Here is a 14,955-nt window from a genome sequence, read left to right as displayed (position 1 = left end):
TGTATTTGCATGTGGTACTGGACAACCTGGAGTTTTTAGATGTCTAACCACCTTTCTGTTCTTACACTTGTAGCTGTAGACTAGCTGGACTAACCTTTATATAGAGATACCTGCAATTTAATATGTAATGCTAATATGTAATTCTTTCATTTAGGTTTAAATGTGACTTAAAATCTTATGTAGGCAATCATAAGTAGTCTTGTACTTACACTAACTGGCCACTTTAGCAGGTACACCTACCATATACAGGTCCTTCTCAAAAAATTAGCATATTGTGATAAAGTTCATTATTTTCCATAATGTAATGATAAAAATTAAACTTTCATATATTTTAGATTCATTGCACACCAACTGAAATATTTCAGGTCTTTTATTGTTTTAATACTGATGATTTTGGCATACAGCTCATGAAAACCCAAAATTCCTATCTCAAAAAATTAGCATATCATGAAAAGGTTCTCTAAACGAGCTATTAACCTAATCATCTGAATCAACGAATTAACTCTAAACACCTGCAAAAGATTCCTGAGGCTTTTAAAAACTCCCAGCCTGGTTCATTACTCAAAACTGCAATCATGGGTAAGACTGCCGACCTGACTGCTGTCCAGAAGGCCATCATTGACACCCTCAAGCAAGAGGGTAAGACACAGAAAGAAATTTCTGAACGAATAGGCTGTTCCCAGAGTGCTGTATCAAGGCACCTCAGTGGGAAGTCTGTGGGAAGGAAAGAGTGTGGCAGAAAACGCTGCACAACGAGAAGAGGTGACCGGACCCTGAGGAAGATTGTGGAGAAGGGCCGATTCCAGACCTTGGGGGACCTGCGGAAGCAGTGGACTGAGTCTGGAGTAGAAACATCCAGAGCCACCGTGCACAGGCGTGTGCAGGAAATGGGCTACAGGTGCCGCATTCCCCAGGTCAAGCCACTTTTGAACCAGAAACAGCGGCAGAAGCGCCTGACCTGGGCTACAGAGAAGCAGCACTGGACTGTTGCTCAGTGGTCCAAAGTACTGTTTTCGGAAATCAAGGTGCCAGAGTCTGGAGGAAGACTGGGGAGAAGGAAATGCCAAAATGCCTGAAGTCCAGTGTCAAGTACCCACAGTCAGTGATGGTCTGGGGTGCCATGTCAGCTGCTGGTGTTGGTCCACTGTGTTTTATCAAGGGCAGGGTCAATGCAGCTAGCTATCAGGAGATTTTGGAGCACTTCATGCTTCCATCTGCTGAAAAGCTTTATGGAGATGAAGATTTCATTTTTCAGCACGACCTGGCACCTGCTCACAGTGCCAAAACCACTGGTGAATGGTTTACTGACCATGGTATTACTGTGCTCAATTGGCCTGCCAACTCTCCTGACCTGAACCCCATAGAGAATCTGTGGGATATTGTGAAGAGAAAGTTGAGAGACACAAGACCCAACACTCTGGATGAGCTTAAGGCCGCTATCGAAGCATCCTGGGCCTCCATAACACCTCAGCAGTGCCACAGGCTGATTGCCTCCATGCCACGCCGCATTGAAGCAGTCATTTCTGCAAAAGGATTCCCGACCAAGTATTGAGTGCGTAACTGAACATAATTATTTGAAGGTTGACTTTTTTTGTATTAAAAACACTTTTCTTTTATTGGTCGGATGAAATATGCTAATTTTTTGAGATAAGAATTTTGGGTTTTCATGAGCTGTATGCCAAAATCATCAGTATTAAAACAATAAAAGACCTGAAATATTTCAGTTGGTGTGCAATGAATCTAAAATATATGAAAGTTTAATTTTTATCATTACATTATGGAAAATAATGAACTTTATCACAATATGCAAATTTTTTGAGAAGGACCTGTAGATACACAGAGGAACCTCGATTTAACGGACTAAAAGGAGGGAGCACTGGTCTGTAAAATGCGATTGTCCAAAACAGTGAGGATTTTTTCTGGGTGTGCAAAAATACATGAAAACACAGCACAGACAAGGTCACAAAACATGCACATATTACATGCACATGAACCTGTAAATAAATATTAAAATTGGTGTACTGTACTACTGGGGAGAAATTTCAGATTTCATACATAACCATATTTCTCACATACGCGAGTCCCTGAAACACCGCTTTCCACTTTCTTGATAAGTTCTAACTGTTTAGCAATACCTAGATGCACCCTATTTTGCTTACCACTTCCCTTGTCTTTCGAAGCCATAACTAAGCACTAAAACTTGCAAAAATTAAGCATAAAACACAGAAAAAAGGCGAGAACAAAGCGAGCCTCCTGGCAAAAAAAAGTCACTCATGTAAACAAAGAGACGTGTTGGTACACTGCTCATGGGAATTTTAAACATTCTAAATTTTGTCCATTAAATTCGAAATCCGTTAAAAAGAGCTTCATTAAATCAAGGTTCCACTGTACTTTGTAGGTGTAAAATTATAGACTATGAAACATGCGTTTCCATTCACTGTCATTGTTTCATTGTTTTGTCAGCTGCTCTAAAAATGAAAATAGTTTACCCTTAAATATTTAAGAGAACTTGGCACAGCAGTAATTTGTCATGGCAAGGTGATGTGCTTTGTGCTGGTAAAATGTTTTAGGCACATTGACACCATGATGTTGAAATATTTCAGCAACACAATGCAGATTTAAAAGCAATCCAGAATCCAAATCAACATTGTGGTGTCAGTTTTTATATTTCCACTATACACACCAGTACAATAGTTTTGTTTAAAAATAATTATTTTGCAGTGGTTAAAACACACGCTAGCACACCAGAGCTGGGATCTCGAATACATCGTATCGAGTCTCAGCTCTGCCTGCCGGCTGGGCTGAACAGCCACATGAACAACGATTGGCCTGTTGTTCATATAGGGGTGGGGCATTAAGCCAGATAGGGACTCTCTCATAACTGATGCAACTACGAGCTCTGCTGGCTGGTTGATTGTGCCTTCACAGAGGCGGGGAAGGAGTGCATTGATCAGGGTGTGTCTCTCCGTACACAGAGCTGATCCGCAGCTGATCTCGTCTAGTGTAGGTGACAAAATGCATACGGCTGCTGCTCACGTGTCGGAGGGGGTGTGGGTTAGCTTTGTTTTCCTTAATCAGAGCCGGGGCCGGCATTAGTGGAGAGGAAGAATGACGCAATCGGGCAATTGGACGCACTACAAAGTCAGGAGAAAAAGGGAAGAAAATGCATAAACAAAATAATTATAATAATAATTATTTCTTGATGAGAGATTTTATTCCTTTGAATAAACTTACTTAAATACACGGTTAGATTTATCTCTTATTTTATTGTGTAATAAAGAAAAGAAAAAAAAAAATCACCAAAAGGGGAATTTCATATAACTTTTTTTTATCTTTACCAGGGGTGCCAATAATTGTGAAGGGAATTGTAAGGAGATTTTATAAATGTGATTATGAAGAGCTTTTTGTAAGATTTTGTAATGTTTATGTTAATGACAGCTATATCAAGGATTCTTTTCACAGTGTAGAGAATCCATGATATAGTTTATAAAGTTTATCATATTTTTTTTACATGTTCAATTTTATCTTTTGAACATACAGCATACCTGACCATGAACTTGTTGACATTCCATTTTAAGACCATGGGCCCAACCCAAACCACTCTATTTTGTGGCAGCTCCCACTCTTCTGGAAAGGTTTCCATAATGTTTTGGAGTGTTGATAAAAATGTGTGCCCATTTATTTAAAAGACCATTTGCTCTTTTTCAAGAAGGCCTCACATGTAAATGATGTTCCTGTATATTCAAAAGGTAATTATTGGGGTTGAGGTCAGCCCTTTCTGCAGGCCTCTGGAGTTTTTTCCAAATCAAACTTGTCAGGCCATATTTTTATGGTCCTTGCTTTGTCCACAGTTGCGAAGTCATGATGAAGCAGTGAAGGACCTTTCACAAATTGAACCCTAAAGTTAAAAGCATATATATAAAATATAATTCAGTTTATGCATCTGTTTGCAATGGGTGTGACGGAAACACTTGAAATTAATTATTAGGAGGAGTGTCCATATTTTGGCCATATTGGCAATATGTTTAATATTGAAATGCTTCCTCAGAAAACAAGGTATTTCAGGTATTAAACAGGCTGGTTTTTAGGTCTTTACACTTCCCAGTTATACTAATATTTTTATGTAAGTTTTTGAGTTTCGCTGCTGCTTAGCTGCTCTTGCTGTCTCACTGCTGCTCTTATTGTGGAGTAATGGGAGGCTTTGATGCCAGGCTGCTCTCTTGTTCTCTCCCATGTTGCTCAGCTTGCTGTTGCTTCTCTTCAAACTCTTCTGCCAATTTCTGCCTAAGGATTAACTTTGCTCAAGAGCAGCTCAGCAGGTAGACACCAATCTAGTGGCTATTGTCTTGTTTGTTTGCAGCCTTGGGGATATGATTTCTTTCACGTTGACAGCCTTTGTGGAGCTCATGGACCATGGAATTGTCTCATGGGATACATTCTCTGTGGCATTCATCAAGAAGGTTTGTTTACCATGTTTTTTTACGCTAACAATGAGCTGATTTATCAGTTAGTATTTGCAACCATTTTACTTAATACTGGTATCACATTTATTAGTCATTGTTATACAGTCTGATTTACATTTATGGGCTTTACCAAATGCTTTTATGCAAAGCAGCTTACAATTGAGACCAAATACAGGTTGAGCAATTGAGGGTTAAGGGTTTTGCTCAGTGCTAACAGTGCCAACCTGGTAGTGGTGGGACTTGAACCAGTAGCCATCTGAGTAGTCCAGTGCCTCACCCACTGAGCTGCCACAGATTTGGGAGTACTTTTATTGTATTTATTGTTTTTAAATCAACAGTATGTTTTTTTTGTCATAATGTGCATTATATGCTCACATTCAAACAAACTTACAGGTCCTTCTCAAAAAATTAGCATATTGTGATAAAGTTCATTATTTTCCATAATGTAATGATAAAAATTAAACTTTCATATATTTTAGATTCATTGCACACCAACTGAAATATTTCAGGTCTTTTATTGTTTTAATACTGATGATTTTGGCATACAGCTCATGAAAACCCAAAATTCTTATCTCAAAAAATTAGCATATTTCATCCGACCAATAAAAGAAAAGTGTTTTTAATACAAAAAAAGTCAACCTTCAAATAATTATGTTCAGTTACGCACTCAATACTTGGTCGGGAATCCTTTTGCAGAAATGACTGCTTCAATGCGGCGTGGCATGGAGGCAATCAGCCTGTGGCACTGCTGAGGTGTTATGGAGGCCCAGGATGCTTCGATAGCGGCCTTAAGCTCATCCAGAGTGTTGGGTCTTGTGTCTCTCAACTTTCTCTTCACAATATCCCACAGATTCTCTATGGGGTTCAGGTCAGGAGAGTTGGCAGGCCAATTGAGCACAGTAATACCATGGTCAGTAAACCATTCACCAGTGGTTTTGGCACTGTGAGCAGGTGCCAGGTCGTGCTGAAAAATGAAATCTTCATCTCCATAAAGCTTTTCAGCAGATGGAAGCATGAAGTGCTCCAAAATCTCCTGATAGCTAGCTGCATTGACCCTGCCCTTGATAAAACACAGTGGACCAACACCAGCAGCTGACATGGCACCCCAGACCATCACTGACTGTGGGTACTTGACACTGGACTTCAGGCATTTTGGCATTTCCTTCTCCCCAGTCTTCCTCCAGACTCTGGCACCTTGATTTCTGAAAACAGTACTTTGGACCACTGAGCAACAGTCCAGTGCTGCTTCTCTGTAGCCCAGGTCAGGCGCTTCTGCCGCTGTTTCTGGTTCAAAAGTGGCTTGACCTGGGGAATGCGGCACCTGTAGCCCATTTCCTGCACACGCCTGTGCACGGTGGCTCTGGATGTTTCTACTCCAGACTCAGTCCACTGCTTCCGCAGGTCCCCCAAGGTCTGGAATCGGCCCTTCTCCACAATCTTCCTCAGGGTCCGGTCACCTCTTCTCGTTGTGCAGCGTTTTCTGCCACACTTTTTCCTTCCCACAGACTTCCCACTGAGGTGCCTTGATACAGCACTCTGGGAACAGCCTATTCGTTCAGAAATTTCTTTCTGTGTCTTACCCTCTTGCTTGAGGGTGTCAATGATGGCCTTCTGGACAGCAGTCAGGTCGGCAGTCTTACCCATGATTGCAGTTTTGAGTAATGAACCAGGCTGGGAGTTTTTAAAAGCCTCAGGAATCTTTTGCAGGTGTTTAGAGTTAATTCGTTGATTCAGATGATTAGGTTAATAGCTCGTTTAGAGAACCTTTTCATGATATGCTAATTTTTTGAGATAGGAATTTTGGGTTTTCATGAGCTGTATGCCAAAATCATCAGTATTAAAACAATAAAAGACCTGAAATATTTCAGTTGGTGTGCAATGAATCTAAAATATATGAAAGTTTAATTTTTATCATTACATTATGGAAAATAATGAACTTTATCACAATATGCTAATTTTTTGAGAAGGACCTGTATATACAGATTAGTATTAATTAAGATAAATTAGTTTGCCGCCGTGGTATACAGCTGAATCAACAGTGAAAACATTTAAATGCATGTGTTGAGTATTAGTATTTTAATTCATCAGGAAATATGTTAAATTATTTACATTTCTTAAAAACAATAATGCATAAGAATTTTTATGTACAGAAAAGTACCACAACTAAGCTTTGCTCATTTTCCTTGCAGATTGCTGGTTTTGTGTGCAAGTCCTCTATAGATTCTGCTGTGCTGCAGAGATCTTTGGCTATTCTGGAATCCATGGTCCTGAACAGTCAAGACCTCTACCAGAAGGTGGCGCAGGAGATCACCATCGGCCAGCTCATGCCCCATATTCAAGGGTATGAGGACATCATTAGTAAGAATAACAACAAACTGACAGAGACTGAGTGTTGTTTTGTGTATTTGAGCCTCTGGGGTTTGTTTCTCTCTGTGTACAGAACGGATCAGGACATCCAGACTTACACCATCGCTGTGATTAATGCACTCTTTCTGAAAGCCCCTGAGGAGAAGAGACAGGTATGTGTATATATATATATATATATATATATACACACACACACACACACACACACACACACACACACACACCCTGTAAGGGGCCAGAAGGTTACAATTCCCATGGCCTATAACAAAGCTCATATCATCAATAATTGTGTTATATGTTTCCCGGTTAACTGAAACATTAATTAAGTTCATTAATAATTAATGATAGGGCCAGTGGGGACTTGGGTGTTAAGGTACTGGGCTATTGATTTCAAGCCATGCCAAGCTATCACTGTTAAACCCTCAAACAAGACCCTTGACCCTCATTAGCTTAAACTGTATCCAATGTATCCAATGTGTTAGTCACTTTGGATGAAAAGAGAAAGGAAATTTCCTCTCTCTTTCGGCATTTGTTACAGCTGTTTAGATTTCACCATGGTTGAAACACACCTTGAACACTTGAATCTGTGGGTGGTGTTTATTTTACACACCCCTTCTAAAGCAATTTAATGGTTGGTATTGAGTTCCCATTGGTTTAATCATGTTGTAATCATGCATGCGTATGTGTGTGTGATAATATGAATAATCTAGTATAATTTCACATTGTCTCTACTGTATTTATTAATCTCCAAAAATATGCTTAATCATTACAAAATTGTGGGGAGTGTTGCATGGTGTTTTAGAGCGCGACCTTTCCAATTTGTCTCTCCACTACCCTCTCCAATGTGCTTATGTAAACATTTAGCGTTTTATTAAAAAGTACTTCAATTTGTTTGTCCTGTAAAATAATTTTCTTGTACTTAATTGAGAAATTAAAGCAGTATTAGTTCAGTAATTTTGTGTGCCCATATACTGTAAGTAGGATTTTTGACTGCACCCATTACAACATGCATGGAATAGCGGTCTCATTGCCAAGACTGGTAATAGGCAGTGGTAGCTCAGTAGTTAAGGCACTGGACTAGTAATCTTAAGGTTGTCAGTTCAAGCCCCTCACCACCAAGCTAACCCTTAATTGCTGTAATAACTGTATTTAGTCATTATTGGAAAAAAGCGTCTGCTACATGCTGCTAATGGACATGTAAATGGTAAGGAATACTACTACCAACACAGGTCCATAAATTAGAACCTGTTGGAACATGGGTAACATATGTTGCCATTTGCTTCTAGGCTGCTGTTGAGGGAAATGCCTCCTTTTTCTAGGATCCAGTCACAGAAAAGAACAGTTCTTCAGCAAAAATCATTCTTCAGTTTAGGCTGCCATCATATATATGTTGCCTTAGGGTGTATGAAATCTTTTGAGATTAACAATATCTTAAATGCTTTATAATAAATACTAAATGTTGTTGGAGAGATAATGTATCTGCAGCTGATTAAGAACCGATCATTCTCACTTTGCCACCCCACTGCTTTCTTCTTCCTGCCCTACTAACAATGTCTTTGATTCAAACCTCAGTCTTTCTGTCTGTATTTCTTTTTATTGCTGCGTTTGTAATGGTAGTATGATGAGAACATTGTCAACATCCTTGATTGTCCCCTAACAGTAAGTGCATTCTGATCCATATACAAATCCTAAAAGTCTTGTTTGTTTAGTGTCTTAACTGTAAACCCAAGAGGAATTGTGTTGATGTTTGTGATTCATCTGTGTTTGCAGGAGATGGCACACATTCTTGCACAGAAGCAGCTGCGCTCCATTATCCTCACAGTAAGTAAATTTAGTTTTTTCCTCTATTCCCCAATTTTACCCCTCTGTTTTGAACCGGCAGCATGTTCTTCCCCATAATGATTTAGTTTACTCTATTACCTGTTAGTAATGAACCCTGCCTTCAGATAACTTTACTTAATTGGATTAAAAACTAATACATCATTATCAGTGGTGTGGTTTGACTACCTGGCAACCCTATTCACTAAGTGTCAGGGATTGTGTGCTCTAAGAAACAGCATCATCATTTAAGAGAACCATTTTCTATTACTGACTGTTCATGTACTAATTAAACTCAACTGGTTTTTATGTTCTCTTTTTTAATTCCAATATATTTAAAACAGTAAATCATTTCTTTATAGTAAAATTCAGCCACAATTGAAAGGTTGATTATGTTTTTATTAGAAGAAAGAAAGTGTGCAGTCCACTGTGTGAACTTTTAATGTTTGTTTTTTATTTATACTGATAGCTTAATCTTGGTTGCAGTGGGCTCAAGGCATGAAAACATCATATAAACATATAAATCATCACATACAGTGCAGACTTGAAGCAAAGTCCTGATATCTTTATGTAATTTTAAAAATTAAGTTTATTTGGCTGGTGAAAACTGTGGAAATTGCCAGTAAAATAAGCTGGATTTGAATAAAAATTTAATAACCATGATGTAGATATTTAGTAGTATTTACAACACCAGCTACTTTTTATTACACATGCTGACTGATTGTGATCGTTAGATTTTTTTTTAATTAAGGCAGTTATCATGTACTACGAATTTTACCACTATTCTAAATTTAACCAGAGGTTTAACTAAATGATATTTAGCTGTAAGGTATTTAGTTAATTACACTGCTTGCCTTATATGGTAAAGTGTTTATAAACCAATAAATACCTAGCTTTTTATAGGGAAACAAATGTAAAAATGTAATTCATTATTATGTAGGACTGGTGTAGTGGATACTTTCACATTACATGCATGTATGATGGCAGACACCTATGCAAACATCTTTGCATGTGCATGTTTTCAAATATGCAGAATCCATATTCAACAAATCTGCCACCCACCAAGGAAACACATTGCTAAAAGTGCTAAAAAGTAAATTCCTATGTACTTATTCTTCATTTCATCTCTAGAATGTGATCAGGAGCCCCAAACCCGTCAATGATGAAATGGCCCATCAGCTCTACATGCTGCAAGTGCTCACCTTCAATCTTTTAGAGGATCGCATGATGACTAAGATGGATCCCCAGGACCAGGTGTGTATCTTGATGTGTAAATCAGTTCCCCAAACTTGGAGATAATTAGTCTTCATGTTCCCTCTTCTGTTTCGCTCACTTTCACAGGCTCAGAGAGATATCATCTTTGAACTGCGCAGGATTGCTTTTGATGTGGAGTGTGAGTCCAATAACAGTGGGAGCATTGAAAAGCGCAAATCCATGTACACCAGAGACTACAAGAAGCTAGGATTCATTGTAAGTCTTTCACAGCACACTTTTGTATTTGAGCGAAACTTATTTATTTGGACAAACATCTCCTGGTTTTAGGAATTTACAGTTGTTGCAGTTTTTTAAGCTTTAAAGTCTCTAATCTGCAAACTGCAACTGGAAATATTTAACCCCTGAATAAAAGTCTTTATTAGTTGAATGATTTTAGAGTACCAGGATATGTTGTTAATTCTGCTATGTCACAATTATTCAACCCAACATAATAGTATGACTCGAGTCTTGTTGTATATTTTCATTCAATTATATACACTTCAGCATGGGCAGCACGGTGGCTCAGTGGGTAGCACTGTCGCCTCACAGCAAGAAGGTCCTGGGTTCAATCCTTAGGTGGGGCGGTCCGGGTCCTTTCTGTGTGGAGTTTGCATGTTCTCCCCTTGTCTGCATGGGTTTCCTCCGGGAGCTCCGGTTTTCTCCCACAGTCCAAAGACATTGACTTGGAGGTGAATTGAAGAGGTGAGGTGAATTGAAGATACAGAATTGTCCATGGCTGTTTGTCATTAATGACCTGACCTGTCCTGTCATGAATGTAACCAAAGTGTGTAAAACATAACGGAAAAAACCTAATAAATAAATAAATACACTTCAGCATAATACTTTTTAAGTTGAGGGGGGCTGAATATTTCTGATTGCAATTGAATATATGCAATGTATAGTGTATTTTGCAACCTAAGTAGTGCACCATCTGTAAAACTGCTTCAAAGATGATGAATGTGGTAGTGTGTTTAATTATTGAGGTTATTAAGTCAAGATGCACACAGCTTTTAAAAACACAGATGCCGCTGCTCAGGTGGCGCAGCGGTAAAATACGCTAGCACGCCAGACCTGGGATTTCGAATACATCGTATCGAATCTCAGCTCTGCCGCCCGGCTGGGCTGGGCGGCTGTATGAACAACGTGGTTCTTTAATCCAACTGATATTTTTATGCCTATCACAAGATCAATATGAAGAACTGGAGAGCAGAAGACAACACAAGGTCTTTTTTGCCATAAACCTTTTTTTTAGGGTTCCTCCTGAGCTCTCGTCAAGCCAGCCTCAAACAGAATAATCTGTAAGAGAATCAGGCAGAGTGCTGTGCATCCATATTCTCCAACACTGTATTTTTATAAAGAAATGTCAAACTTTCATCTTGACATTTCATCAGACCAGGGAAGAGTGGGTGAGCATTTAGAAGGGTAAGGCACTGAGAGTTTGAAAGGATGTCATGGGCAGCTGCTAGATGAAGCAAAGCTAAAGGCTTTCGTTTTCTGCTTTCTATAACTGCACCATGTTAAATATCCTTTCATGCTGCAGCATGCTGGTTAAAAATCTTCTGCTCACATAAAGAACACATATTTCACACTGGAACTTCTTGCTTTTATTCCAGTAGCAGTGGTTTCTGAGCTTCTCTTGGGAGTGTCATGCTGAGGTGCAAATGAACCATATGCCCTTGTTATGATCATGCCAATGGCTATAAAAATAGACATGCACTGTTATGTTTAAATATTGGATTTTGTTAAAGCATCCTATCTGATTTGATTTGCGTAAGTGAATTACACAAGCTGTCTTAAAACAACTTTCTTGTAGACTTTTTCGAAATCTATATTTTATACTGTGCAGACATCTTGTTGTTCTTTAATTAGCCATGACTTCTGCCATGTCCAACCCTGTGGACTGTTTAAGCTACAGCGCTGTTACTGGGAATATGCAGATTCTATTTTTTTATTTCTATATAAGCTGGGGTCACAGCACACTGTCAGCCATAATATGGCATCCCTAAAGCAAAGAGGCTCTATTGAATTAGCTATTTAGGTTTCTGTAGAACTGTTGAGGAAAGCCCAGCTTGAAACAAAAACAACTTCCCTGAGATTAGAAGTCTCATGTTTTAGCAGTAAAGGTACTGAGTAATGGTTAAAACATCTCAGAATTATACCTAAAGTTTGAAAAACTGATCACCATAATGACAACAATCTTTAAACTGGGAAATCAAACAAAATTTAAAATATTAAATTAATATTAATATTGTCAAAAAAATGAATAGGTAAAGATACTGAACACTATACTAACAACAGTACAATTGACAAACATCCACTAGGTAATCAGACCAACTTGCTTAATGTTTTTATGTTGGTGACAATCTTTAATGCAATTAGTGTTCACATGTCAATCTCAACATTTATCAACTGTTTTCTGTCATAAATTACATTGCTAATTTAAAAATAATATCATTCATTTTTACATGTAAATAAAGAAGGCTTAGATTGTTTTTGGCTGCAATTGAAGCATGTATCCATATTTTATAATATCCTGTAAATGTTTAATGTGACATATAATTTTTATGACAATTTTATGTATTCATAATGGGCGGCACAGTGGCTCGGTGGGTAGCACTGTCGCCTCACAGCAAGAAGGTCCTGGGTTCGATTCCCAGGTTGGGCGGTCCAGGTCCTTTCTGTGTGGAGTTTGCATGTTCTCCCCGTGTCTGTGTGGGTTTCCTCCGGGATCTCTGGTTATCTCCCACAGTCCGAAGACATGCAAGTGAAGTGAATTGGAGATACAAAATTGTCCATGACTGTGTTTGACATTAAACTTGTGAACTGATGAATCTTGTGTAATGAGTAACTACCGTTTCTGTCATGAATGTAACCAGAGTGTGTAAAACATGACGTTAAAATCCTAATGAATAAATAAATAAATACGATCATTTTATGTATTCATAATTGTGTGCATGCGTTTTAATGTTTTTAGAATCATGTGAACCCAGCGGTGGACTTCACACAGATTCCTCCAGGGATGCTTGCGTTGGATAATATGCTGTATTTCGCTAGACAACACCAGGATGCGTACATCAGGGTAAAACTATTTTATATTTCCCTAAGTTTTAAGAATGAAGTGTCACTACAAAAGTGTTCCCTGCATCTAGAAGATGTAACCTTCTAAATAAAAAATGTCTTACTTATATTTTACAATTGTATTTTTACAATTAAAACAAGTTGATCTTTTAACTAAAGTTTTGGATATAAAAAAAACTAATTTAGAAACACAGATCTTGATGTGTTGGCCCCTAAGTTTCTATATTAGATGCTGATTATCTTAACTGTGTTTTTGTGTGTGACTTCGATAATACGTTTTACTAGTAGCACATCTAAAAGTCAAAGGCACGTTTAGTTGTGGCCAATTTTATTTACAGTGACTGTGATGTGGCTGTGTCTTTCGCCAGTGTTCTTGAGCTGAAATACTTAACAAAGCTTCAAAATAAAGTGAAGGGGTGATTTACAAATGTCTACTATTTACTAGCCCGTGCTTGTATACATAGCCTCTTGTGTTCAGACAGTGCCACTGCATTAGCTAAAACAGATTTGATGCAGTATATTTAATCCAGCTGGTAATTGCAAATCTTTATCATAATGGAATGCTACACCTTGTTAGATAGTTAGATAATGGTACACATTGGGTCATTCATGTAGTTATGTTTGTTATATTGAAAAACATGTTTAGGCTACATTACGTACTGTATCTAAGCTCTGTGTTTTCATATGTTTTAGATTGTCCTGGAGAACAGCAGTCGAGAAGATAAGCATGAGTGTCCATTTGGTCGCAGCAGTATTGAACTTACCAAAATGCTGTGTGAGATCCTCAAAGTAGGAGAATTGCGTAAGTCTTTTCCTCACCTCAACTTTTGTCATTTCACATTATTCAAACATGCAGCCTTTAAAGTTTAGTTTACCAGGATGCAGGTACATTCATCATGAGGTTCTTTAATTGTGTTAATTTTCTTCTTGGCTTTAAGCTGCCCTGTCATTGTTGAGCCCTCTCATTGCTTATAATTTGAATTGCCTTAATAAGCATAAGCTCATTACAGGATTAATATGCCTCCAATATGTTATTCTTGATTGCTGTTTTGTACTGGCTACCCCTTCAGATTACTGGCATTGTTTATGGTCTTGTTCGGCCCATTGACTAATTACTCCTCCTTTTGATTTAGCTTGTGTTCAGATTTTACACCTTCTTAATTCATTACCTTTGAACTTGGACAGGGAAAAGATGTTTGACTGGGAGAAAAAAAAAAATATTATTTGGTGGCGTCACTGTCATCTCACAGCAAGAAGGTCCTGGGTTCGATCCCCAGGTGGAGCGATCCGGGTCCTTACTGTGTGGAGTTTGCATGTTCTCCCAGTGTCTGCATGGGTTTCCTCCAGGAGCTCCGGTTTTCTTCCCACAGTCCAAAGACATATAAGAGAGGTGAATTGGAGATATAAAATTGTCCACGACTGTGTTTGACATTATACCTGTAAACTAATAAATCTTGTGTAACCAGTAACTATCTGTTCAGTCATGAATGTAACCAAGGTGTGTAAAACATGATGCAAAATTCTAATAAATAAATAAATTGATAGTTGCTCTGAATGTATAGCATAGTCTATCACTATAATATATAATATATTCACTAAATAAAAAAGTTGAACTCTTTGTTTATGGAGTAATAACAATATGCTATAAACATCTTCAGGTTTACAGGATAAAAGTTTTATGTTAATAAAGTATCTTACTTAAAACCAAAGTTAAAAACATGTGAATCAGTATTACAGTAGGTGCATGTATATTAAATCGTTCTAGTGTCTTGACTTACCTGACACAAAGAATGCTGACTTTTGCTAATGTTTTGTCCAGTCCTGTCCCTTCTCGATCTGGTATATTTTCTGGTTAGAACTCCACCTGAGTCTGGGGATTAGCTAGGCCCCAAACAATAGCTGTAGCATCCATTAGCAGGTAGCTGTGCTAAACACTGCAACAGTAAACGTTAAACTGTGCTTTTACTTAAAACTT

At 38.2% G+C, this 14,955-nt stretch overlaps 1 protein-coding gene across 3 annotated transcripts in view; it reads left to right on the top strand.

Moving 5' to 3' along the window:
- elmo1 (engulfment and cell motility 1 (ced-12 homolog, C. elegans)) overlaps window positions 1-14,955 on the top strand; it is a 124,756-nt gene that overhangs the window by 70,937 nt on the left and 38,864 nt on the right. For 2 of the 3 annotated variants that reach the window (XM_063014155.1, XM_063014163.1), the window contains exons 8-16: window positions 4,361-4,460; window positions 6,653-6,804; window positions 6,904-6,982; window positions 8,448-8,489; window positions 8,601-8,651; window positions 9,780-9,902; window positions 9,990-10,118; window positions 12,877-12,981; window positions 13,674-13,782. In XM_063014155.1, the coding sequence (XP_062870225.1) occupies window positions 4,361-4,460; window positions 6,653-6,804; window positions 6,904-6,982; window positions 8,448-8,489; window positions 8,601-8,651; window positions 9,780-9,902; window positions 9,990-10,118; window positions 12,877-12,981; window positions 13,674-13,782 (890 nt within the window). The remainder of the gene's footprint in view (window positions 1-4,360; window positions 4,461-6,652; window positions 6,805-6,903; window positions 6,983-8,447; window positions 8,490-8,600; window positions 8,652-9,779; window positions 9,903-9,989; window positions 10,119-12,876; window positions 12,982-13,673; window positions 13,783-14,955) is intronic. The other variant, XM_063014171.1, reaches the window with a different exon arrangement.

Source organism: Trichomycterus rosablanca, chromosome 2 (assembly GCF_030014385.1).
Source record: "Trichomycterus rosablanca isolate fTriRos1 chromosome 2, fTriRos1.hap1, whole genome shotgun sequence".
NCBI classification, from domain to species: Eukaryota; Metazoa; Chordata; class Actinopteri; order Siluriformes; family Trichomycteridae; genus Trichomycterus; species Trichomycterus rosablanca.
Note: the sequence above shows the minus strand (reverse complement) of the source record. Positions and strands in the feature narration are given on the sequence as shown.